The following is a 26,375-nucleotide window of genomic DNA, read 5'->3' as shown; positions in this document are numbered from 1 at the left end:
TTGGCTGTCTGTGCTCCATGTGTGGTCCCCCCAGTCCCCGCTGTGGGAGGCCCAGGTGACCTGTGGCCCAGATGTGGATGGGCCCCTGGCAGGGTCAGTCCTGGGACTCACATATGCCTCCCTGTGTGTGGCTAGCCCTGAGTCCCCAGAACGTCTCCGTGAACTGCAGAGATGGGGCCAGTGAGGGACAAATCCTTATATATTGATGGGGGTGGATGGGAGGAGGGAAAGAGACGAAGAGGAGCAGCAGGAGAAGATGGAGGTGGGGGTCGCTACCTCGGATAGTCTAGGGACTTCTCAGATCATGTACCTGCCCAAACACCAGTGACCATGACCCTGGGGGTGGGTAATGAACCCCGTGGAAAAATCCAGGGGCTACTTCATTCTGATTGGACAACCTAGGTCAGGTACCCACCCAGGAACCAATGGGTTTGAGCCGACAGTGGCCAGTGGGGCTCCAAGATGGCTTAGTCTAACCAGGGATCTTCTTAGCTGAGTTTGGACTCCGAGGCCCTGGAGGCATGCCTTGGGGTGAAGGAGAGATGGGGCTGAACTAAACTGGTTTCGGAAGGGTGGAAGTAGGAGAAGGGTGCTGGGTAAACAGTCAACAATATCCTCCTTACCCAGGTACAGTAAAGGTCAAGGCACTGAAGAAAAGACAGCGGCAAAGAGCCGTAGCAGGAACTAAAAACGTTGGAAGGATCTCGGACTGAGGCACCATTACTTCCGGGCTCTCGTGGCTCAGGCCAGAGGGTTGGACCCCTCAGTGCATCCAGGAAAATCGCCTTGATCGCAGGAGGCGGTTTGATTCTTGGCTGACGGCGGTGACAGCAGTGGGAGAAACTAGCCTGTTGCTGGAGAAGTCACTTGCTCCGCCTTCTCTAGCTTTGTAGCTAGCCCCCTGCAAGCCAGCCACGATCTGGCAGCCGTGAACCTTTTGGGCTTCACCTTCGAACACACCACCCTCGTTCACGCAACAATAATTTAATAAGCCGCTACTATGAGCCAAGCTTTGAACTGTCCCCTGCCCTCAGGGAGTCTGTGGAGGATACAGACAAGAAGAGAGCCAGTCCGGTTCTAGTAGAATGTAAGACGTGAGATGGCAGGAGGGGCCCAGGGTGCCGAGGAAGCACAGAACAGTGGGTGTTAGTCGGAACTGCGGGTTCAGAGAAGGTTTGTTGGATGCAGAGATTTTTAGACCAAAGCATGGAAGCTGAATAGGAACCACCCAGGTAAAGAGGTCTGGGAGGGGAAGGACAGTGGTGTGCCTGGGCAAGGGGCTCTCTTGCTGAGTATCTGGGATGTCTCCGGGTCTGGCTCACACCTGATTGAGTGGTGGTATCTTTCACTGAGAGGGTGAACACAGGAGGAGTTGCACGTTTGAGAGAGAAGAAATTATTGTAATGCAGAAATGCCGAATTTGGGATGCTTCGAATTCAGCCACCAGGAAGCATCTAGACACTCAGAAGGCAGAGAGCTCCTCCACATACACTTTCCTGACCAGATACTTGACATCTGAAGCCTAATACGTCCAGCAACTGGCCTACTGAGTTTTCTCCCTAGTGTTTCTCTACCCACAGGCTTTGTCATCCCTGTCCAAGACATTATCTATCCATTCAGCGGCACAAGCTGAACCCTGGATTCTTCCAGAGCCCTCCCTGACCTTCAGCCCCACGACCAGCTTGTCTCCCAAGTCTGAGTCCACTTCCAGGGTCGATCTAGAATCCTCCATTTTTCCAGCTGTCGGCCACTCCCACTGGGTCCATGCTATTATCTTCTCTAGGCTGAATTACCGTCACCGCCTTTCTCCAGCTCTCCAGTCTACCTCTAATTCATTCTCCACAAAGCAGCCTGAGTTGCCTTTTTAAAAAAATAAGTTATACCACTTCCTCCCTGCCCCGAACCTTTCCATAACTTTCCACTGCAATGGCTCTGATAGCCCAGGATGGCTTCCTCTCCAGCCCTGCCTTGTCTGTCACTCTGGCCTTTCCCCAGGACCTCAGCTGTCTGTCTGGGTGGTTCTGCCTCAGGGCTTTTGCGCATACTGTCCAGTATCTGCCTCCTTAAACTGCCCCCCGCCCCGCCCGATCTCAGGTTAGAGTCTCTCCACCCAACAGGTCTTTCCTCACCCCTAGACTGAACCTGGCCTCCTGGGTTATTCTCCCTCTGATTCCCCCGCTCTTGTGCCTCAGAGCAACTATCCCGATTTGCATTTCTTGTCACTTAGGTCTCATTTTATTAAATGCCTCCCTCCATGCCTCAGCTGTGTCAGACCCGTCTCCCCTTCTCCTAACAAACCTGTTTCCTTTCCTCTTCCTCAAATGAAATCTGCAGGAGGCATACTCGATACACATCATTTTAAATCAACGTAACATCTTATGACAGGAAGGAGAATAAAAGGAAAGTCACAATAAAAATATTTACTTCAGTATTAAATTCCTAAGTTCCCAGGTCTGAGCGCTCCACAAATCACAGTGAAGTAGTCAGATGCCTACACTTGCAGGTGGAATGACCACAAAGGCCCAGTTATCGAGGTTGACGAATATAATTGTGTCTTACTGGCGGTTCCACATGAAGAGCGATATTGCCAGTGGTGTGCCGTTTTCTACAATAACGCGCAACTCCTATGATGTTTTGAGCCAAATAAAGCACTGAAGTTACCGTCCTAGAAAATTCATGAAAACCGCACAACAAGTACTTTGCGCTTTTATGTACAACGGAGTTAGGTCCTAGTTCGGGTCTTTATAAAAGTGTCTGTCCTGTTCATCAACGCCTCGCATATGCTCACCAGTACTGCGGGACCTGGGACCGTTATTTGTTACACAAGTTACATAGGACGCTGGCTTCCATCCCTCATTGCCCGTAGAGGTCCCCGTTGGTGCTGACCATAGAAACAACCCCCACATCTATCTCCAAAAGCCTCCAACGCGGAGCAGTCCTGCCTGAGCTGAGATGCACTTGCCTTCCCTCTGCTACCCTGTGAGCCTCCGGGGCCGGCTGTGTTTTTCACCGTAGCCTACACAGTGCCCAGCGCCTAGTGCTGGATACTCGGTGGGATAAATGAATGAATATTCCACCGCCATGAAATGTGCTGAGAAAACCCGAAAAGGAGTATCCTGCATGGGAGTGTGGTCTGACATTTTCTTTCTTTGTGCATGCCTTAGGCCCACTGACCTCCGTTTCAGGGAAAGCGATGCGTAATTATAGCTGCAGACGATACAGACTTTGAGCTCTTGGTCCTTTACAACAAGGGAAGTTGTCTCGCTGCGCACAAAAGAAATCGCGCCAGCTCTGAAGTTGTGGTTTGTCTTTTTTTGGAAAGTCAGGCTTGTGTGTTGAAGAGCTCAAAACACTTGACCAGCTCGCTCATTTATCTTAACATGTGTATGCTATATTTATTCTCCCTTCACAGATGGGGAAATGAAGCTCGCCGAAGGGCCATATTTAGCTAAGTCTTGATCCTCTGCCTTGTGGGGTCAGCGCAGAGAAAAGAGAATCCTAACGCTTGGTTTTTAGCCAGCCTCCTCCCACATGAAATCTGTTACTAGGGCTGCTCCCAAGGGTGAAAAGCGGGGGGTTGAGCAGTTTTAAGCGTGTGATGTGGCCGTCCAGGGCAGGGCTCTCCTTCTTGAGATGAGGAAGTGCTGGTTTGCAAGGACTCGGTCGGAGAGCACGCCGTCTGCTCCCCCACGCAGCCCGTGGGGGAGTCCAGCCCATCTGAACAGGACTTGGAATCAGGCAGGTGGTCAGGAGGAAGACTGTGGTGGAACAGAAGCCAAAGATCCAGTTCACTAGCTCTCAAATAATCGTTACGTTAATTGGAAGACTGACTTACTGTGCATCAAAATATATGAAGATGACAGTCGCCAAAAATTAGAGGCTAAATCTTCAGTTTCAAGAATTTTTTTACTTAACACTACTCGGGCCGGTGGTCTTAGAAATACCGCTTTACAACCGAACTAAAGTTCAAAAAATACTACTAATAAAGCCAAATATTTGGAGACCTTTTGAAAACATTGACCTCTTCGGAATTTCTAGCCCTTTAACAGAATTCTTTCCCTCCCCCATGGGTCAATTCAATAAACCCATCGCCGGCGCTTGTTGAACCGACTTAACAAAATGCTCCTCAAAGGGACCTAACCCAGTTTCCTTGAAAAACGGTTATTTTTAAGGGGGTGGGGGTGGGGGTCTGAAAAGTGATGTTTTCATTTCACAGAGTTAAATGCAAAATGAACTCAAAAGGTGACCCAGAAACTACACAAAGGAGACGGGGCTTCACAGACTACTATTACGGAGAATGACCGCAGAAGTGGTTATAAGTTGGCCTCCTGACAAAACACTCTTCATCTTCAGAAGCTAGCTGCGGTGCACGTGGCCTCCTGGCTTCGGGAGAGCGTGCTTTGCGGGGTGGAGTGTTCCCAGAGCCGCGCCTGATACCTATTTTTGGGCTTCTTACTAGAAACAGATGTTCGGCTAGAGATGGCCGCTGTGCACTTCGAAAGCGACAGAGTCGCCCCTTTTAGTTCCACAAGCCACCAGTCGTAAGGGCCATTCTCGCCTTACATTTTATCTCCTCAAGGAGTCAGAAGCTGTTCTAGACTTCGGACATCTGGGGCCTGCCTGTTAAAGAATTAATCTGCCTTGGTCCCGCTTTTTCTCATCATAGGTTGTTACAGAGGAAGACTCTTGTAGGTTTTGATAAATGACCATTTCCTCAAATCGAGCTAACATCCTGGATTCTTCGGCGGTGTAAAACTTTCTTAGAGCACTCTATAGCCTTCAAGGCATTTGTCCCTGACGTTCTCCCAGTTTGTGGGCAGAGACACTAGGCCTCTAAGAAAGAAGTGAGTTGACCAAAGCCACGCGGCTGGCAGTTGGCATCTGCGCTAGTCCCTTCCGTTCAGTAAGGCACGACTAAATACGCGTCTTCTGAGTCTTAGCTTCGCCTCACTACTGTCACTCTTCGTGTTTACCCTGCTCTGACTTGTGAGGAAGTGTCTGCACACTTTTGTCTCCCTTACCATGAACCCACCCTGAGCAGAGACCGTTAGAAATGTTCGGATTCTTCCTCTTCGGTGCTAGACTTCTGCGTGTGGCCGCACCAGTGCCCCGATGCCTTCTTCTAGGCTGGGGCCTTGAGGTCCACAAAGCACCAGTGAGGCCCACAGACACATTGTGCACATCACTGCCCGTGTGAGCTGGTTGCCTTTTTTTTTTTTTTTAACATACAGATATGTATATAAAATACATACTCAGTATGATCTGAGTCTTGTCCTTCATGCCCTGGTGATTGCACTCAGCAGTCATTGTGGGCACACAGTAGATACTTATTAATCAATGCTTCTTGGATGAAGCATTTATACCTACTCTAGTTTATGCTTTTCTTTCTTTCATCGTATAGGTCTTTTTTTTTTTTTTTTAAAGATTTTATTTTTAAGTGATCTCTGCATCCAGCGTGGGACTTGAACTCACAACCCCAAGATCAAGAGTCATGTGCTCCACTGACTGAGACAGCCAGGCACCCTATAACTATCGTCTATGTGTACATCCCGAACAGCCAACAGAACTACAAGCCACAAGGCAGAGGGGACCGTTATTTCCTTTCTTTGTGTGTGTGTCTCCTTGGAACATCTCCCATGAGGTGGGGGCTCCGTGAATCTTTGCTGGTTGAGTTGAAAGATCAAGTGTGTGTTTAGCATGTCAGCTAACAAAGCATGATCAGGCCTACCCTGTCCACTCTGGGGGGTTTTGCTTCAGCTCTAAGTTTTGGATATGTGTTTTTAAATAGGCCAACACATCCTAAAAACATCTATTTTACACAGAATTCACAAAAGGAGGAGGGAGCACCAAGGTCCAGAGAAAGGGGACAGAGGTGGTGCAGAAGTAGGGGCGCTCTCGGGCCCTGGTGGCCGAGCTATCTGTGAAGAGGGGTCTCATGGCGGATGGGCATTTGCTGCAGTTTCCTGTTTCCTGTCAAGGCCCGTTTCTTCAGGCCCTTCTTGTGGCCCGACTGTGGTCAGGTTGTAAGAGCGTGATAGTTTTCAGGGGTTCGGGCTGTCAGCATCACAAAGACTCTTGACAGGAATGGAGAGCCTAATCATGAAGCTCCCAGAACACAGTTTTGAAAAATTGATAGCTCTGGTACTTCACCAGTTGGATAAGAAGTTAAAGATTTTACTAAGCCATCCAGCAATCCTGTTGGCCGAACTTACCATAGTTTCTCTTATTAAGGTCGTTGTCTTTTTTTTTTTTTTTTTAAAGAATTTACTTATTGGACAGAGAGAGAGCAAACAAAAGCAGGGGGCACCTGCAGAGGGAGAGGGAGAAGCAGGCTCCCCGTGGAGCAGGGAGCTGGATGCGGGGCTCGATCCCAGAACCCTGGGATCATGACCTGAGCCGAAGGGGGTTGCTTAACCCACTGAGCTACCCAGGTGCCCCATGATAGTTGTCTTTAGTATGCTTTTCTCTACTCCTGAGAATGTTCCACTGACTGTGTGGAAATATTTAAATATCTACCTTTTTAAAACCTTAGAACTAAAATATAACTGATTGTGTAATTTGGAGGACACTAGAGAACCGGCTTTGAGGTGTTCTTACTTGGTTAAGTGGCTATTTACAAAGAACGGCTGTTGCTCCACATTCAACTTGCTTTGTGTCGCCAAATTTCAAAAGTAAAGCTGGAGATGAAGGGTGCTGTATGCCTCAGCCCATTTATCCCCCAAATCCGGGTCCTCGGTGCACATGAAGTTCACCCGACATCCTGCACGGTGGGCGTAAGCAGTGTCGTACAGTGATGCAGGGTACCGCCTGCTCAGGGGACAATTTATTTTTTTTTAATTTGCTGTCTATTATTGGACTTCTAATTACTCGGGCTGAATAGGAGGAGAAAGGTCTCCTTACAATAACTGCCAATTATTTAAGCCGCAGATTAGAGGCAGACGTTCACTGTCGATAGTTCAGACGTAAGAAGTAACCCTGCCTCAAGGAGTTCTAAACATACTTGTCTTTGTTGTTTTGTTTTGTTTTTATAACCGTAGTCCATCACAGTTTAATTGTTCCAACAAAATTTGCAATTTAACAAGTGTGTGGAAATGATTAGTCTGATTTCCTTCCTATGTGCCAGCGTGTCTCTCACTGAGGAGAGTCTATATTATGGTTATGAAAGGGATCCATACAACAGACCTATGTTTTATGGGATATTTGTGTTAATGTTACTAAGCATTTCTAGAGGACTTTGCATTCACTTATTATTTTTTTTAAGATTTTTAAAATTTATTTGACAGACAGAGATCACAAGTAGGCAGAGAGGCAGGCAGAGGGAGAGAGAGGAGGAAGCAGGCTCCCTGCTGACCAGAGAGCCCGATGCGGGGCTCGATCCCAAGACCCTGAGATCATGACCTGAGCTGAAGGCAGCGGCTTAACCCACTGAGCCACCCAGGTGCCCCTCACTTATTCTTTATTTCTCGTAATCCCCTTCTAGAGAACGGGTACACATTCTGTTTCCCTGATGAGGTAAGTTTGCTTGAAAAGTAAAATTTTCATTAAAAAATCTGGTTTCCTTCCTTCCTTCCTCTCTCTCCCTTTCTTTCTTTCCTTCTTTCTCTTTTCTTTTCTTACATTTTAAATAGTCCTCAGGCTCTTGAGTTCCAAAATGACTAATTCGTACAATGATAATATAGCATTCTCTTTCATTGATCTGAAAATTATACTGTCCTCAAGAGACCTCAGTTTGATTGGTGTATTTTGATGCCAGCGGAGAAAATGTTATTTCTCACAAGAGTTTCTTCTCTGCGGTGGGAGAGCGCTGTGAAGCCAGCCCCGATGTGAGACAGAGGGGACCCTGCGTGGATTAGCAGAGGAAAGGAGAATCGGTTTCCTGTGGGATGAAGGATTAATGTTAAAGCACCGACAGAGCTCCCACATGTGCCTGGCAGAGGCCGAATGCTTTTGTTGCATGATTTTTATCCCTCAGAATCCTATGAGATAGTATCCTCATTTCGCATTCTGTGAAAATCGGCTAAGTACGGATGCAGAGAGATTTTTCACAACAGCATCCACCCACCCACTGCCTGACCATGCTGAGCACAAGTTTGCTCAGGAGCTGCCAGGTGGAATGCTAACATCGGTGCTGTCCCTGCTTCCCCTCATGGCCACTGTTCAGTCGGTGGACCCATCCTACCGGGTAACACTCACACTAAATTGTAAAAACACGTTCCGTTTTTTCAGAGTATCTTAAAGTAACTGGCTGGAGTACAAGCTGTTCTACCCCCACGCTACCTGATTTCTTCAATTAACGCCATTTATTAATGCCAGAGCACTGCTTTCTTCAAACCCAGTTAGAGGGCCCCCGTTTCAAAAATAAAGGGTAAAGAAGTTTGGGGATGGCATTTCCCCTCTTGTCCTGTATTAGCCAGCACCTGAGAAACCTTCCACTGTACCCGGCTCCAGACTGGCGGTATGCTTTTTGAAAGCATCCCAGGAAACAGAAGGGTTAACTCCCAAGTCAAGTTTGAGACTTGAATACACTCGTGTTGAACATTCTATTTAAAAAAATGTCGGGGTGGGGAGGGGCGTTGGTACCTGGATGGCTTGGGTAAGCATCTGCCTTTGGCTCAGGTCATGATCTCAGGGTCTCCGGATCAAGCCCCACGTTGGGCTCCCTGTTCTTTGGGGAGTCTGCTTCTCCCTCTCCCTCTGCTTCTCAGTCCACTCATGCTCTCTCTCTCTCTCTCTTAAATAAATAAAGTCTTTAAAAAAGAAAAGAAAAATGTTGGAAGATGACATGAAAGGAAAGTTGTCCCACGAGGGAAATGCTGCAGCTGAACGGGGAGCGGAAGGTGTTTTGAATACTCCTTCAGCTCCGAGTTCTTGCCGTTTTAGCCATGAAGGCGTGGAGGCCGTGGCGAAGAATAAAGCTTCCCTGAAACCAGAGGAGACTCTAACCACGACAAAAATGGAGTCCTGACTACTCACTTGCCAGAATGGAAATAAGCGGAATACTTGGGGTCACAGAAAGTAGCCTAAGCAAAATAGAATCTTCTGCCTTTTGTGATGGTGAGATCCTGAAACAGCCATTGATAGGACTGGAATTCAAAGCAGCAGTTTAAAATCATGTAGTAAATGCAGGGGCACCTGGGTGGCTCAGTCGATGAAGCGTCCGACTCTTGGTTTCAGCTGAGGTCATCATCTCAGGGTCGTGAGATCGAGCCCCCAGTCGGGCTCTGCACTCAGTGGGGAGTCTGCTTCTCTCTCACCCTCTCCTTTTGCCCCTCCCCCCATGACTAAATAAATCTTTTTTAAAATTAGATAGTCTAACGTATTCTCGTTTGGAAAGCTCTGAGGGGAGCTTTGGAAAGTACTGAGGGGTGCAGAACAGCACAGATCACTTGATCTCTTCTATGTACAGATGTCTGAATACGCACAGTCGGAGGTTTATACAGGCATAGAAAAAGAACTGGAAAGGTATGCCTGGAAAGATCTGCATTTGGGGAAGGGAATGGAAATTGAAGAGGAAAGGGGGATTTTTGTGCATTTACTTTTTATATTTCTGTCTTTAAACTTGCACGCACGTGTAATTAAGAAAACCGTATCAACAGGGAAAACAGCAATTTGAGGTCTCTGTGAAGTGTGTAGTGGTTAAGGTGTAGGTTCTGGATTAAGACCGTCAGGGTTTGAATCCTGTCTGCTCTCCACTGGCTGTACACCCTTACACAGGTTATTTAACTTCTGTGCCTCCTTTTCCTGCAGCGGAAAACAGGAATAACAGTACTTACATCATGTAGCTGTCAGGAGGATGAACTAAGGAATGCAGGGGAGAGCGTTCTGGATCACGACCCGGCACACAGTAAACATTCAGCATCTGTTAGTCATTATAAATTAGAAGAGTCAGACGACTTCCAGCTTTAATCAATTCTTGGTGCCAACATCTCAGTTTAAAATGTTTTTAGCGATAGCGTTAGTAATCATGGTGTATTTTCTCCAAGTTCCCTTGTGGTTGTTAATGGTGTTGTCATATTCTTAGCCCACTGGTAATCTCAAAAGGAAGAATAACAAACACAAATGGAATTACCTTGTTTCGTGTAGAGTGCCACACGTTCTGCTTGAGGAATTCTCCTGACTTTGCTTCTCCGACCACGTAACCTTATATACCTATTATTAGTCAACTAAAGAGATGGGAATAATGAGGTTTTTCTCTCTTCCTTAGGAAGACTATGATCGTCTGAGGCCTTTATCTTACCCAATGACTGATGTCTTCCTTATATGCTTCTCTGTGGTAAATCCAGCCTCGTTTCAAAATGTGAAAGAGGAGTGGGTGCCGGAACTTAAGGAATATGCACCAAATGTACCCTTCTTATTAATAGGAACTCAGGTATGTCTGCTTTGATTTTACCCATTTAAGAATAGTCTCTTTGGCCTCTCTTGTGGTGTTGCTTTGAGACAAATAGTCCTAAGGTGTAGCAAACGATATGCATGTTTAATCTCGGTTGCAAGTTATAATAAATTCTACTTATTATAGAAAAATAAGAATTTGGAAAAGCAGTGCCCAAGGAAAGCAATCATACCAGTTGGCTTTCAAAGTGAAGTTCATCTGTTTGATCTTTTTTGGGTATGTGGGATTAAATGGGACTACACGCTTTGATTTATCTTTAAAGACTTGTAACATTATGGGACATTATTGACCTTTCTTGATTAGATTGATCTCCGAGATGACCCCAAAACTTTAGCAAGACTGAATGACATGAAAGAAAAACCCATTTGTGTGGAACAAGGACAGAAACTAGCAAAAGAGGTAACAGAACCTTTACAGAGTGTTAAAATAAGTGTAAAAGCAGCTTGGGTGATAATTGAAACTAACATTTATTGTGCATTTACGGTATACCGGGCACCGCACTAAGTGCTGTTACATGCATTATCTCATTTAATCCTTGCACCTGCTCGGGTGGGTCTGTGACAAATGGGGGGGGTGGCGACGTCAGATAATTTGTCAGGTCCCGTACGTAATAAATGGTAGAGCTAGGTTGCAGGGAAGGCCTGACCACAGAGTCCAGGCGCTCACACCTGCACGACACAGCCAACAATATTTTCCTCGTAAGTTACCTGTAGAAAGAGGGATCAGAGAAAGCCCATTTAAATCTTTGAAACGTTTATACTGTACCAGAGCAGACTCTGTCTTCGGTGAAGACCCATGGAGTAGGTGGTGGAATGGCATATAGGATGAGTTAAATCTGTAGTTAAAAACCAAAAATGATGTCTAGGCTTGAAAGGAAATGTGTTGAATTTTCTTCCAGTCCTTTTATGAAAGATAGAAAATATTAGCATTCTAGAAAATATACCGCTGTAATGTGCCTAAAACTTGTAACTTCTGTTCTCCTTCACCCTGAAGCTAAGCTTACTTTTCTCTTTGGCCCCAACATTATTGGATTCAATTTTTTTCTATATGACTTTAATAGGACTTTTGTGGAAACAGAATCTAATAAGGTCTTTTAAAATGTACTATCAGGAGGCAGAAGAAAGCGAGAAAACTTTTTGGAGGACAGTTTTTCCTAAAACAAAAGACAAATAGCTTCGCTGACACGTTGCTTTAGAAATGCCGTGTATTTAATTTCATAATCCCTTGGAGAGAAGGAATTTCTAAAATGTCATAGAGTAAAACTGGTAAATGAAAATATTGGTGATTCAACTACTTAAAAATTTGATACATCAAATGCCAGAGATAAAATTTAAAGTCATAAAACAAATATGACACATATGGCTGAAAAATGGGTTAATATACTTAGTATACAGCAGTTCCTTACATATAAATAAATCAGAAGAAGACATCTATACCCCAGTAGAAAAATGGGCTATACCATCAGTGGAAAATTTATCAAAAAATATAGATTGCCATTGAATATAGGAAATCTGTTCATAGTCCTTAGTAGTCAAATGTAAGTTCAATTTCTGCCTATAAAATTGGCAAAAAAAAAAAAAAAGAGAGAGAGAAATTAATTATAATAGCAACTGTTCCAGGGTGCAGGACACTCTCTTGTATCATTGGTCATTGATAGCCATTACGCAGAAGCCTAAAGTCGTGCACACTTTTGATCAGGCAATTCCATGTGTAGGAATTTATCTTAAAAAAAAAAAAAAAAACTATTACAGATGTGCTTAAAGAGATGGTTACAAAGTTGCTGCATTGTTTATAACAGCAAAAAAAAAAAAAAAAGCCCATGCATCTATTAAAAATTTATACTAATAGCTATTGTGATGTTTATATTACGTAGTTTAAGGGGGAAGAATAGTTGCAAAACACTAGGATCCCACCTGAAGGCCTATTGGCAGCATTTGGGGCAGTGGGTTTCTTCTTCAAATACTTTTACCTGGCCCCCTTGCTTGCCCTCTCCTGGGGTTTGCCCCCGGCAGTGGCCTTTCCTCCATGTCTCAAGTCCCCGTCTCTGCATGCTGGATGCCCAGGGGTCAGCACGCGGCTTCTGGAACATCTCTTCTTCTGCACCCGCCCTCCCTAGGCCCAGGTGAGCTGCTGTCAGTCTTGTGGTTTGAAGTCTGCCCCTGAAGATTCCCAAGTTCCCATCTCCAGCCTGACCGTTTCCCTAAACTCCAGACTCGGTTATCCAGCTGTTCACCCAACAAATCCATCTGGGTGGCTAAGCATCTAAAAATTAACATGTCCAAAACAGAATTCCTAATTTTATCCTCTGTGCCCGTCCTCCCAGTTACTCAGCTCAAAAAACCTTGAAGTCACACTCGACTTCGCTCCCGCTCTCTCCTGTGTGGGCAACCAGGCAGCCAAAGCTCTTGTCCTGCCTTCAGAATCCATTTAGCGTCCACAGGCCCCTCACCATCTGCTCCTCGAACAATCTGGTCAGGCCCCTTCGTGTCAGTTTAACAGTCTGGTCAGCCCGGATTAGCAGAACAGCTCTGACTCACCTTTCTGCTTCTGTCTGTGACCCCATGTCCACCTGTTCTCAACAGAGCAGCCTGAGTGAGTCAAAACTACAAGGTCGATCAGGTCACTGCTCTGCTCACAATCTTCCAGTGGATCCCCAGCTAGTCACAGAGGCCTACAGACCCCGGCTGTGTCCCCCCTCACTGACTGTAGTCAGTCAGTCAGAGCCCACTGACGTGGCCTTCTTGCTGCATCCCCAGATCTCGGACCTGGGGTCTTTGCCCTTCCCTCTGCCTGGAGTGTTCTTCCCTATGGAACATTATTTTCTCACTCCTTCCAGGTCTCTGCTCAGGTGTCACCTTCTCAGTGAGGCCTTGCCTGGTCTTGTCCCCACTCCCTATCTACCTTCTTTCCCCAGTTGTCTCCAGACCACATATTCCCTTCTGACATTCTAACTCTAGTAGCTCCTGGTGGTCTTCTCCCTCTAAAACATAAGCTTCGTGAGTCTGGGAGACTTATTTTGTTCCTTGCTGTCTGCTTTCATTTGGCAAATAAGAATGCGCAGTGAATTTCCAGTGAATGAACAAATGGAGCCTCTCCTAGAGGAGAAGCCAAAGTCCTTATTCCAGCCTCAGGGCTGCCTCATCGGCCGGCCTCACCACTTACCAATCTCTGCTGCTCCCTCTCTCCTGCCCTTCTGGCTTCCTTACCATCCTCTGAACGCTCCACTCATGCTCCCGCATCACCATCTTCCCAGTGGTGGCTCCGTCCACCTGGACGTGGCCCTCACTGCTCACACCACTTTGTTGGGAAGCTTCCCACCTGTGTCCTGTGCACGCCCCATCTCCCCCGCGATGGTGCTCTCAAGTACACCGTACCATCTGCCCTCGGTTCCCTTGGTGGGCCCCTCCCCCAGGAGAATTTAAGCATGTGTAAACATCACACAGCAAGCACTTTGGTCTTTTGTTCAGTTCTCTGACATTATCTCCAGCACCTAAAACAGTGCTTGGCATATGGTAGGTAACCAGTAAATACGTGATGAATGACATCAATTTTCATAGAGTAAGTGTGGAATATACACTTACCTTTTAGTCGGCTGTCTCTGGGTCTGTATGAATATGGATGACAATTTCATTCCTTCTGCAGACCTTTTATTTTCTCATTTTCCTTATAATGGTGTGTTGTGTCATACCAACTGTGTAAAAAAGATTTTATATGTTTGTGATTTCTTTTTCTCCCAGATAGGAGCATGCTGCTATGTGGAATGTTCGGCTTTAACCCAGAAGGGATTGAAGACTGTTTTTGATGAGGCTATCATAGCCATTTTAACTCCAAAGAAACACACAGTAAAAAAAAGAATAGGATCAAGATGTATAAACTGTTGTTTGATTACGTGAGAACCATCTTCAGTGGCCAAGGAAACTGTCCATTTCTCTTAAAAAGCATATGAAATGCTACAACTATACCCAGACCTCTTATAAATAATGAAGCAGTTTAAAACTTGAAAGAAAAAAAAAAAAAAACAACCTTAAGAATGTTTCTTAAAGGTCCAAGAAGCAGCAAACAGCATCTGAAGCCACAATCTATTATAAATACTTTATTTCAACTAGAAGGTACAATCTCTCAGGGGTTTCATAGTTTAAAAAGCTACAATCACACCATGTTGTAACTACATAAAAAAACAGTGCTGTAAATGGAACTGCCTGGCTTAGACCATAAACATTTCTGCACAGTCTTTATGGAATCTGCACAAAGAAATATCTTCTCCCTTTGCTCCAATTAATTGTTCTTGTATGTAAGTTGCTTTCTATTCCAGTATATCCAGAGTGGTGAAATCACAAGGCCAGCCACGTAGCCAAAGGTCGCTCCAAGCGTACAGGAGATGGGCCATACCTGAGGAGAGAATGTATGAGATCAAAAAAGAATAACTGTTTTATTATAACTTGAGCACAAGTTAAGTGTAACCTAAATATTTCTATATTAAAGCTTAATGTGCTTTCTTAAAGAATGCCAAAAGTGTAATAAGGTCATAACTGCATTTATCATGAACACTAAAAATGTACACATTCTAGTTAACGTACATTTGACTGTAACAAGGCTTCTGGCGACTGTAGACTTAGTTTGATGCTCCCCAAACTGCATGAGATACATCCTAAAATTACAAATTAAAATTCTGGGTCAGACTTTGTCATAATCCTGGACTTGATATAGCTGTCTGAAGTAGTTGGCAATTTTGTCTTTCAATTTCCACCTTGGCTTAGTAATCAGATGACATGAGATGTGTGTATGCTGACCAAACCACAAGAGACTTTAAATAGTGCTAAAGAAAAGAGACCTAGAATTTGAGCATGTTATGTGAAATTTATAACAAAGCAACTGCTTCCGTAACAATACTGATGTTACCTTTCAGACACAGGTATTGGAACCATAGCAGAGGTTCTAGGACTACAACTTAACGTACACACCTAAAAGTGTCAGTTAATGCAATACTGGCTTTTAAATACCCATTTTCTCGGCCATACTACGTTTTGCAATATTAGATCCAGCAAGCCAGAAATAAATAATGTTGATTTCTTTCATCCACAAGCAGTGCATGCTAGTCCCTAGGTGAAAGGCCCTGCTTTAAAAAAAAAAAAAAAATTATGTTCATCTATGAGGCTTGTTTGGTATACTGGAGCCTTTTCTAATCTTTCTCTGGGGAATCAGGCTACAGAATTGTGTTAGAGGAGAACCATCTTAATTACTAGTTCTATAACCCAATTATGCCTCCTCGTTTGGTCTGCTATGGGTCTGCCTTGTTCCAAATGCCATGCAACAGACAATAGTGTTAGACAAAATTTCAGTGTGAAAAAATTAATGCAGTTCAGAGCATAATCTAACCCATACATTTTTCTCCAGCCTTTCCTCCATTTAAACTTGCTGTTGACTAAGCTATGATTTATGTCTTTGGTGAGCTTCTGTTAATTTCCATGACTTGAGCTAATAGCTGTGTCTATTGCACAGATTGGGTAATGGAACACTAAACTTTTATACTTGAAAATGACAGCCTTAAATGCTCATATCAGTCACAAATCTAGGATGTACTGTCTTGTATGTGAGCTTTGTAGAGATTTTAAAAAATATAAGCATCATCTTCCCCATTGAAGAGTGAAGAGTCTCCTGGGTAACTAGTCAGGATCTTTCTCTCTGACATCCAGTGGACGTCTTCCTTCTCCCAAAGTGATAGTTCATATTAAGTACCATGGCCTTATGTGTGCTCAAACAGAATCTTTATGTAACTTTCTCATTTAATTTGGGTCGATTAATTATTAACTATTTTTAGATACAACTGAAAGGAATTGCATAAATCAGTATATTAACTGTGTTGTCCAACACATGGTATAAAGGAATTAAGACAGTAAAGTATTATACATTTCCACCTTGCCTTTGGGGATTTGATGGGGATTTTTTTTCTTCTTCTGAAACTTTTCATACTTGGTTTACTAGCCAATTAAAGTTAAAGTCTAGAACTTGATCTGCCCTATGAGAAATGGACTAGGAATCTGGGAACAAACTCTGGTGTCACTCTGTTTCCTGCCTGGGCCTCAGTTTCATCTATAATAAACATGGGAGGTAGAACAAGAGGACCTCCAACATCTCTCCCATTTATCAACTCTTATGATTCTCTTCTTTCTTATTCACAATATTCATTGTTGGATATTACCTTTTCAGCTGCACATTCTTAAGATGGTAAAAACCCTGTATATAGACTATTAGAACTCTAAGCAAAGATGATTGTATCATCTGAACCTGAGGTGCCTTAGGTACTCTATTGACCTTGATGGGGTTTGGAGTTTCCCATTGCTTATTAAGAGCCTCTTCATTGCTTTGATTCCTTAGTATTTCTTTTTGCACTCAGTCCTTCCTGCCACCCTAACTAAAAACCAAAGATTTGTTTTCTATTCATGAGCAGATTGTAGAAATATTGCCTTATTTTCAGAAGCACGTCTTCATTAAAGATTTCAGTTTCAGTAGAAATTGAGACTAATCACTGGAACAACTCGTTCAAAGTAGTCAAGTAGCTGGGAAATAAAATACTTCAAAAATATCTTACTGACATGAGTTTTGCTAGTCAATGCAAATACATTGCTTCAAATAAGGTCATGTATGAATGAACTTAAAAGAAATGTAGTTATATTTTCTGCATATAATCAGTTCTGAAGTTCTTAAAAAGTAATTTTAGGGGATCCCTGAAATCTCATTTCTAATACTTTGCTACTTTGTACCCTTGTTCTGTCTCTACAGATACATTTTAGGTTAGGCCATGTTGAATGATCTTATTTCCAATAAGTAGAGCCTGAATTAATGGTTTTATTGTGAATTAGTTACATTAGGTGTTGCTTCCATTTGATTTTTAGTTATTACTCTTAAGTACCAAATTAAATACTGGTTTGTTGGTTGTTGTTTTTTAAGTGATTGTTACTTTAACAGTGTCCCATCTTAACACATGGGGTTATAAATAAAATAATATGCATAGTTTACTATCTATGTAAAGCACTGAACTTCTTATCTTAGTAGTTTTTATTTAACACCCTATGTAAATGTTTGGGATACCACTCATTCCTCTCTTTCTCATGCTGTAAGTCTAATCACCAGCCAAGGGTGAGCACCTGCACTTTGTTAAAAAGTGTCAAAGTGTAGAGACAATAATAATCCATCATGAATCCTAAGCCAAATTCCAATTTGAGTCACTAAATTCTACTTGAATTGCTTTGTAATTTCAGTATGGCTCTTCATTTCCACACACACACACACACACACACACACACTCTCTCTCTCTCTCTCTCTCTCTCTCCAAATAGCTGCCATATTGCGCCTCCAGTGGAATGCCAAGATGAGATATTAGTTTAAAAGTTGTGTCTAATAAGGGGTTAAGGCTTAGAACACTTGCTATTTATTCAATTCTTAAGAAATCCATGCCATCGACAAGTTAACATGTTGGACTGGCTTTAAAGGCTACTTGCTAGTGATGAGTCAGGCTTTCCTGCTTGACTTCCCTGGAAATAAGGAGCCCTTAACTGTGACACACTTTTTTAAAGGAGTATTTCTTCATGTAAGAGCAACCTGTCTCATTTTTTATTCCCAGGATAGGGAATGGCAAAAGGAGCAGCTGAAGGGAGTTGGGGGAGGCTGCCCACTGAATCACCTTTCCTTTAAGATTCTCATGATTGAATTTCCTACTAACTTTCTTACAACTGCTTCAAAAAAATTTGAAACTATACAAGGGCAAGAGACCTCACATTGACTTAGCAAACCATCCCTAGCTTCATCTTGCATTTTCATACTGAGATGTTGGGGTTTTCCATTTAAAACTAGGTACTTGTCTTACACATAGAGATGTTTCTGTTTAACATTCTTCATGCCACAAATAGGCTTAAAACCAAAACAACTGTGGTATCATCTACTGAACAGACAATCCAACTGCAATGCTACAGTCATTTCTCCAAATTATGCTCATCTGAGATGGCTATATATAATTATCTTCTTTTGTTTAAGGAAAATAGAAAACTCAAAAGACGTTCATGTAAAGGAAGTCATTCACAAGTGTTTGCTACCAAAATGACTCTTCTTTTTATCCAGTTTTTTATAAATTAAAAAATTTTAACGACTAAATGGACTAAAAAAATATCCTGTTGTATGACAAAAGATAATTTATCACACAAGTGGGTAAAATTATTACAATTACTGTTAAAAAACCTATTTAAAAAAATGAATAGCTACATCACATGAACAAAGTGTCTTGCTACTTACTACTATTATCCTTTCTCTAAACCAAATGACTCCTTAACATTGTTTTTTCATCACTTAAACCAAAAAAGATCAGTGTTCTCTTCAAATACTCAGCATTAAGAAAGGCCTAATATGATAGGGTCTGGGAACCTGGTACCAGTAATAAGTTGTGTTTCCCTCACAAGAAAAACAATTTCACTGTAATAAGCCAAAAATCAATTTCTTAATAATATATAGATTTAACTTTGTATGTTTTCTCTGTTAAACAAATCCATGTTATGGCTGGTTTAAAGACATTTCAAAATTATATAAGCTTATTTCTACCTGAAGACGACACTGCTCTCTTCTGATCAGGCACTACTGATATATCTATATACTGTTGGGACTTCTCAAAACATGTTCTAAGTAGTACAGAATAATGATTGAAGAATACTAATTTTTGTATTAGACTAGATTTGAGTCTCGGCTCTGCCATTTATTAAATACGTGACCCTGCACAAGTCACCTAATTTCCCTGTACCTTGGTTTCTCATCTGTGAAATGAGGATCATCATAAAACCCACCTCACAGGATTGCTGTAATGATTAAATGAGATAATACGCTATTATTACGCAGCTCTTAGAACCATACCTGTAACAGTATCTGGCACATAGTACATGAGCTATTAATAGTACATAGTACTGAGCTATTAACAATAATCTTTTAGTCCATATTCCTAATAGATACAAATAAGTTGTCTTATAACTAGAATACCATCATCCCCCAAATACACCATCTCTAAATCTGCTATTAAAAAATTCCTCCCCAAATTTTAAATTGTAGTTAAAAAAGCTACATCTAGGGGCACCTGGGTGGCTCAGTGGGTTAAAGCCTCTGCCTTCGGCTCAGGTCATGATCTCAGGGTCCTGGGATCGAGCCCTGCATCGCCCTGCATCGGGCTCTCTGCTCAGCGGGGAGCCTGCTTCCTCCTCTCTCTCTGCCTGCTTGTGATCTCTGTCTGTCAAATAAATTTAAAAAAAATTAAAAAAAAAAGTTAAAAAAAAAAGCTACATCTAGGGGTGCATGGGTGCCTCAGTCATTTAAGCGTCCAATTCTTGATTTTGGCTAAGGTCATGATCTCAGTGTCATGAGATTGAGCCCGCCTGCTAAAGAATCTCTTGTCTCCCTCTCCCTCTGCCCCACCCCTCCCCAAAACTAAAAATAAAAACTACATCTGACAGAACTCATGTTTCCTTCTTGTCAAACACGATCCATAGATTTTGTATGTATATATGATACCATTTACGGGCTCAAAGACCCCATCTATAGACTCCTGGTTAAGAATCCCTGTATTCTTCATCATTCAACCCTAAGAAGTATTTTTATTAACTGTTCTGGTTAATCAAAGTAATACAATGACCCTCTACATTTTGGTTCAGAATTTTAAGGATCAATTTCAGTAATGTATTCAGTAATTTATTTGTTACATGATTTGAGAGTAAAAGTCTTAAATCTGTTTTATAGTCTGCACAGTATTTGGTTCCTTTAATATGTATTAAATGCAGGTAGGTCTTTAATTTTGTACTGTCACTGAAATGATACCCACAAGGTTCCTGACATGACCATGGAACAGCTGGTTAGTATGTCACTGAGTACGGCAATTTACGAGCTATTGCAGGATTCTTAAATGATCAGGTATTTCAAATTAGACGACGATTTCTTCTGATGCTACTTTCAGATATTCGATGAAAGTTTTAAAACAAATGTATAAAAACATTGGGCTCCTTTTAAAAATACCTCCTATTTCACTTAAAAGCTTTGCTTTGCTTTTCTGGGCAGGAGCACGATCAGTGGACTGAGAAGGAGCTGAGCTGAGGAACCAGGTCAGCCACTTACTTGGCTGTGTGGCCTCGACCAGATCACTGACCCATCTGAGCCTGTTTCCCAATTGCAAAACAGGGATAATACTCCCTCTTGTACTTAAAATGTGGGGCTATTTGTTATTAAAGCTGTAAAGTACCATGCATCAGTTATTATTCTGTATATGTTTTACCTTGAAAAAACTAAACTTACGTGATTACCGATCTATTTCTTATGTAACTGACCACTAATAGGTGATAATTAGAAGTGGCGGTTTAGAACAAATAAAATAATTCATGAGCAATGTTATGTTGTAGGAATACATTCTGTAGGAACTATTCCTTTGTCCTGGTAATCCTCTTTAATACATGCCATCCTTCCCATGGAATGTCTGGGGAGCATAAAGCTAATGAGAAAACTCTCAAAAGCCACACAACACACTGCATTATGTTAATCATATGTAGCCTCACCTCAGGAATAGAAGGGCAATTCCTGCTCCTTGCTGTCATTTTTCATAAATTTAAAGAAGTGTAAGTACAAAACAAACCACTTGGTTAAGCCAACCACTTGGTAGACATTTGTGTCATTTTTAATTCAAAACTATTGAGCCCCTACTGTAAACCAAGCAGTGAAATTGAAACTAAGATTATTTGATTTTGGATATTAAAATGACAAATTCTTAAAAAATAAGTGCTATAATTTTTGTAAAGGTATACGATGTCACAGATACCATAGGGAAACTGATCTGGTTGCAGACCAGAAAACCTGGAAACTGTGAGTTGTGAGAACAACTCACAGTCATTAGGATTACTGGCTCTTTCAGATAAAAGGGAGCTAGTTCTAAACTTCTCACAAGCTACTTTTTAATGTTTATTGTGCTTATCACAAATGTGTGTTGCAGGACAGATCAAATTCATCTTTCAAAGCCTGCTGACACTTATACTGGCTTTAAATGATAATTTATATTTTACTCTGTATTTGGTTGTTAAGTGAGGTGTTTTGCTAGATTTTCTTAAAGCAAATGCTATTGTTTAGTGTGGGAGTACATTATAGATGAATTTACTCATCTGGACACATTTCTCTGGTGGTAAGTGCACTCTACACTCTCCCATGACCAAGAGCACAGATTTAGGAAGAGCTATTTGCAGAGAGGTGTGTGGTCTCCAATCTGGAAGTTTTTGTGAAAAGTGACGATACATGGTCAAGATCGTACAAATACGATAGTCTGGCTAGCACCATTCTTTCGTGGTTGGCAGAGCATTATCAGCATGGTTACCATACAATGAACCCCTTTTAAATATAAAACCATTTTCTGTCAAGTATTACAGGGTTTTTCCCCCCATGCTTGAAACATAAATCATATTCATATAAAATTCATATAAATTAATACTTATTTTGGTCTGTCTATATACAGCGGTATATTGATAAAATACATATATTGACAAAAGAAACACCAATTAACCTAAAGACATGCCACTCTTCAACAATTAAATCCATGATCTTAGTTTTATACCTCGTTCTAGCAATATTTCTGGTAATCCTTATGCTCTCTAGCTTCAATTTATGGAAGAATTATCTATAGCATCTGTGACTTTGGAAAATAAATATACATTTTTCACAAATAGTGAAATTTGTGACCTGATAAAATAGTGAATTTGTAACCTGATAAAACTAGAGAAAACAAAGATTTTAACATATAACGATGCCTTAATTATCTGTTATGGGAATAAGTGCAAATATTTTTAAACAATTTTAAATTGCTTTAAAAAAGTCTTAAAATCAATTTTGCTTTTTAACTTTATAGAAAACAAGTATACTCAAAAGAGATGTGATTATCTAGTTCAATAACATTTTAGAGACAGCAGCACTCAAGCCCAGAGTTTAAAGGCAATTGTGGGTTTTCTAGGCACAAAAGCTTTTGCATAGTAACTTCAAATTCTCTCCTACAAATGTATTAAATTTTATGATCTAAAATACATACACCACAGTGGTCATGGCATTTATATCAAATTCTTATGTGTGGGAAGAAATGCAATACAGTAACTACTCAAGCTTTTCCAAAGAGATCTAAACTATGAGAGAGAGAACAAACGAAAGAGAAAAGGAAAGGGGAAAGTAAGGAGGAAAGAAAAGGAAAGGAAGAAAGGAGAGAGGGAAAGAAGGAAAGAAGGAAGGAAGGAAGAAAAGGAAAAGGGACAGGAAGAACAGTTATGTTTCCGAGTTCCCAGCAAGGAAAAGAATCAGGTTTGGATGCTAAGGCTTCCTTTTATCAGCCCAGTAATGCTGAGCAAGATGTGTACGAGGATCCTCTCCCCACACTTAAGACATTCTTATGTGTCAAAAAGTGAATGAACAATGAATCTTGGTACACTGAAAAAAAAATAAAGCTAAAAGAAAAAAAAAAACCAACAACAACCCACCTTGCACTACACTTGTTTGGATTAAGTTACCTGTGGACAGTGCCAGGCCCCAAACCTAGTGAACGATCTACACATTTTATATTTTCTTTTTATTGCCATCTGAGATAGATGTTGGACAGAATCGAAAATTATGTCAAATCCAAATACCCTACATACCAAAGAACAAAAAGATATATTAAGCAATCCACTCTACCAACTGAAGGACTTGGGCAGAATGAATAAATAACACAAGGAGGCAATCAATGCACTCTCTTAACACTTTGAGAACCCAAATAATGGAATTTGCATTTTTTTTTGGAATGCTAAAAAGTCATTAAATGACTCCTTTTACAGGTCACAAATGCCTAGAACATGGATTAAGCGGTAACTGTGTGTCAAGTTCTGAACTAAGTGCTTTAGAAGGATTATATTATTTAATCCTCACTAGTAAGCGGCAGAGCCAGGATTTGAACCTAGTAATCTGATGCCAGAGCTCTTAATCATCATGTTATCTGTCTACCAAGTAATAAAACAAGTGGGTTTAAAAACTTCATGGCAAATTTCCTTTGCTCAGAATAATCAAAAACATTTCTTAAACTTCCATTAATTTTTTTATCAACATAAAATACTGGTCTTTTTTTCTTTTTTAAGATTTATTTATTTGACAGAGAGAGAGATCACAAGTAGGCAAAGAGGCAGGCAGAGAGAGAGAGGGAAGCAGGCTCCCCGCTGAGCAGAGAGCCCCATGGGGGGGTTGATCCCAGGACCTTGAAACCATGACCTGAGCCAAAGGCAGAGGCTTAACCCACTGAGCCATCCGGCGCACCAAATACTGGCCTATTTCTGATAAAGGGAATAAGACATTTTTCCAGATGAAAAGCATATAACCATTCTATAAAATTTAGAGCATATTAAATCCGAATCTAAATTATCAAATAATTAAATTCCAATAAATAAATTCAAAATACCTGTTATACTTACATTGAATACATGCTTTGTACACAGTAAGAACTTAAATACTTACTAATTAGCTATTAATTACAGCAAATAATTATAAGGTATGCAGGTTTTCCACAGTCAAATGTTTATTTTGTCAGTAACTAAAAAAACCCAGCATTTTCTGGGAGTGAAGAAAGCTATCTGGGTTATGGGCATTTTTAATGTTTATTTTCTCGCTGATATTTAAGGCAAATAATTATGGCACGGAAGAGAGTATGCCTTGAAAATATTTTTTTAAAAGACAAAACAAAAATTACCAATAAGGTTACTGGTAGCCACCCTACCATATTCTCTTTAATCAAATCCTCCTGCTGCCTCCTACAAACGGATGGCTTCCTCTAACTATAGAGATGCCTACTATCTTTTGTCACTTGTCATTAAAATTATTTACAACTCCTTTAGTAAATGAAAAAACTTTTTTCTCTCTGGGATTACCTATTTTCAATGGGCCTTCCAATCATTTGGTGATGAAATGATATAAAAAAATACCTAAGCTTGAAACTGCTAGATACTGAACTCACATCATTTTATGTTTGGCCTCTGGAACGTTATACAGAGTCAGATTTGAGTTCAAAGTAGAGGGAACTGAACTAATACATGTAGAAGTTTTTGCGGGGTTGTTTGTGTGTGTGTTTTTAAAGAAGAAATCCTTAACTGGATACTTCTGTTTCTCCGACAAGAATATAAATAAAACCATATCACAATCCAGAGGAGCTTGCTTTATCACAAACATACCGTATCTGTACTGGGCTACAAGGAACAGAGAACTCTTCTTTAAACATGTTATATTTTAGATAATACTAAGTACATAGAGTAGTCTTTTCTCATGAAATTTTGCTCTAGAAAAATCTCCAAAAAAAAAAAAAAAGAAAAAGAAAAATCTCCATTTTGAAGTAACACCATATTCCTTTCTCAGGTTTATTGTTACTCTGCAGAGTCTGTCAGTATCATGAGCCACACTGAGTACTGACTGTAGGTAGTTACTTAGGAAGAACAGAGCAAAACAAAACACCTTGCTTGTTGAAATTAAAAAGTGAAGGAAAACAAAGAAGCCTCATCATTTCCCTAGTTTATCAGCAAGTAACTGCTGAGAGAGAGAGGGGCAGGTGATTATTATATGAATAAAGATGATTACAGGGGCGCCTGCGTGGCTCAGTGGTTTAAAGCCTCTGCCTTCAGCTCAGGTCATGATCCCAGGATCCTGGGATCGAGCCCCACATTGGGATCTCTGCTCAGCAGGGAGTCTGCTTCCCCTCTCTCTCTGCCTGCCTCTCTGCCTACTTGTGATCTCTCTCTCTCTCTCTGTCAAATAAATAAATAAAATTTAAAAAAAAGATGATTACATTAGTTCTATCATGCCACCAACAGCATGTATCATAATTTTTAAAAGATTATAGCGAATACATAGGTCATTAACTAAGAACACTCCGAAAACAACCTGACGGTAACGACAAACAACAAGTAATAGTCCAGTCGAATCAAACATTCTTAAGGAAGACCAACACTTGTTACATAAATAAGCTAGCTAGAAAAAGTCTTTTTTTAAAAAAAAGTAATTCAAATGGGAACTTCACATTAATTTTAGAAAGTGAACCCATCAATTTGGATCCAGCTTACCTCTTTTTGTGAACAAGCACGGGAGTAGAGAAGTCTGAGTCTGTAGCTAAAAGCCTCAACAATCCAACAGATAAATGGATTGTAAATCATTAACACATGTATTTTCTATGCAAACCCAAACCCAGATTTGGGCACATCTACTCCCCATAATTCAGTTTCTACTTCTACACAGTCTTATAAACTTATGATTTCGCCATTGTATTGTATATATTGTAAAATATCAAACATTTACAATCTAAAATATTCCATCTGTATGCAAACTGACACGTTAATCATTCATTACCTTACCAACTCACTAAAGCTGCAGCCCATCGTGCTTTATGTACCAATATTTTGTATTTAGACGTAATTGCATATATCTGTAAGTAATGAATCTAATGCAGGTTAAAACACAATTTTCTATATGTACTATCTAATGATTCTGATTATCCTGCTCCGATTTAGAAATCACTGACACTACTGAATGAAATTAAGTTTCATAAGACGGTAACTTGAGTACAAACAGATCTGCATCTCCCAGTATAAAAGATGCCTTTATCAGCACGAAAACCTTGTGAAGGGTTTTAGCGATACCCCAAACCTCCAGGGATTTCGATAATATACAATAAAGGACTATTACAGGGAACGGCACCAGACTTATCAAATGTAAAAGAACAACCTGTCTGTCTAGGAGACATGACATCTAACAGAACAAAGAATGGACTTAAAAGTAGGCATTTAGTGCAAGACATATAATCCAAATGCCTTAAAAGCCTTTGGAAAGTGAGATACATATCAAAGATTTAACCCCCCCCCAAAAAAAAAGATTTAACCCAGCTATCATCTAGGAATTATACTTGAGAAAACTGGACAAATATGCAAAGATT

General features: G+C 41.2%; 2 protein-coding genes across 4 annotated transcripts in view; one reads left to right on the top strand and one right to left on the bottom strand.

Moving 5' to 3' along the window:
- The window catches only part of RHOQ (ras homolog family member Q), a 44,100-nt gene extending 22,367 nt beyond the window's left edge, over positions 1-21,733 (top strand). Inside the window, exons 3-5 of one of the 2 annotated variants that reach the window (XM_045980729.1) lie at positions 10,205-10,369; positions 10,694-10,789; positions 20,474-21,733. In XM_045980729.1, coding sequence (XP_045836685.1) covers positions 10,205-10,369; positions 10,694-10,789; positions 20,474-20,509 — 297 coding nt within the window. In that variant the 3' untranslated portion in view covers positions 20,510-21,733. Of the gene's footprint in view, positions 1-10,204; positions 10,370-10,693; positions 10,790-14,127; positions 18,539-20,473 lie in introns of those variants that run through there. The other variant, XM_045980728.1, reaches the window with a different exon arrangement.
- Positions 14,469-26,375, bottom strand: part of PIGF (phosphatidylinositol glycan anchor biosynthesis class F) — a 36,113-nt gene continuing 24,206 nt past the window's right edge. For both annotated transcript variants that reach the window (XM_045980726.1, XM_045980727.1), the window contains exon 6: positions 14,469-14,779. In XM_045980726.1, the coding sequence (XP_045836682.1) occupies positions 14,666-14,779 (114 nt within the window). In that variant the 3' untranslated portion in view covers positions 14,469-14,665. The remainder of the gene's footprint in view (positions 14,780-26,375) is intronic.

This window comes from Meles meles, chromosome 16, assembly GCF_922984935.1.
Source record: "Meles meles chromosome 16, mMelMel3.1 paternal haplotype, whole genome shotgun sequence".
Taxonomy (NCBI): domain Eukaryota; kingdom Metazoa; phylum Chordata; class Mammalia; order Carnivora; family Mustelidae; genus Meles; species Meles meles.
The sequence above is the reverse complement of the archived record's forward strand: the minus strand, read 5'-3'. Positions and strand labels throughout refer to the sequence as shown.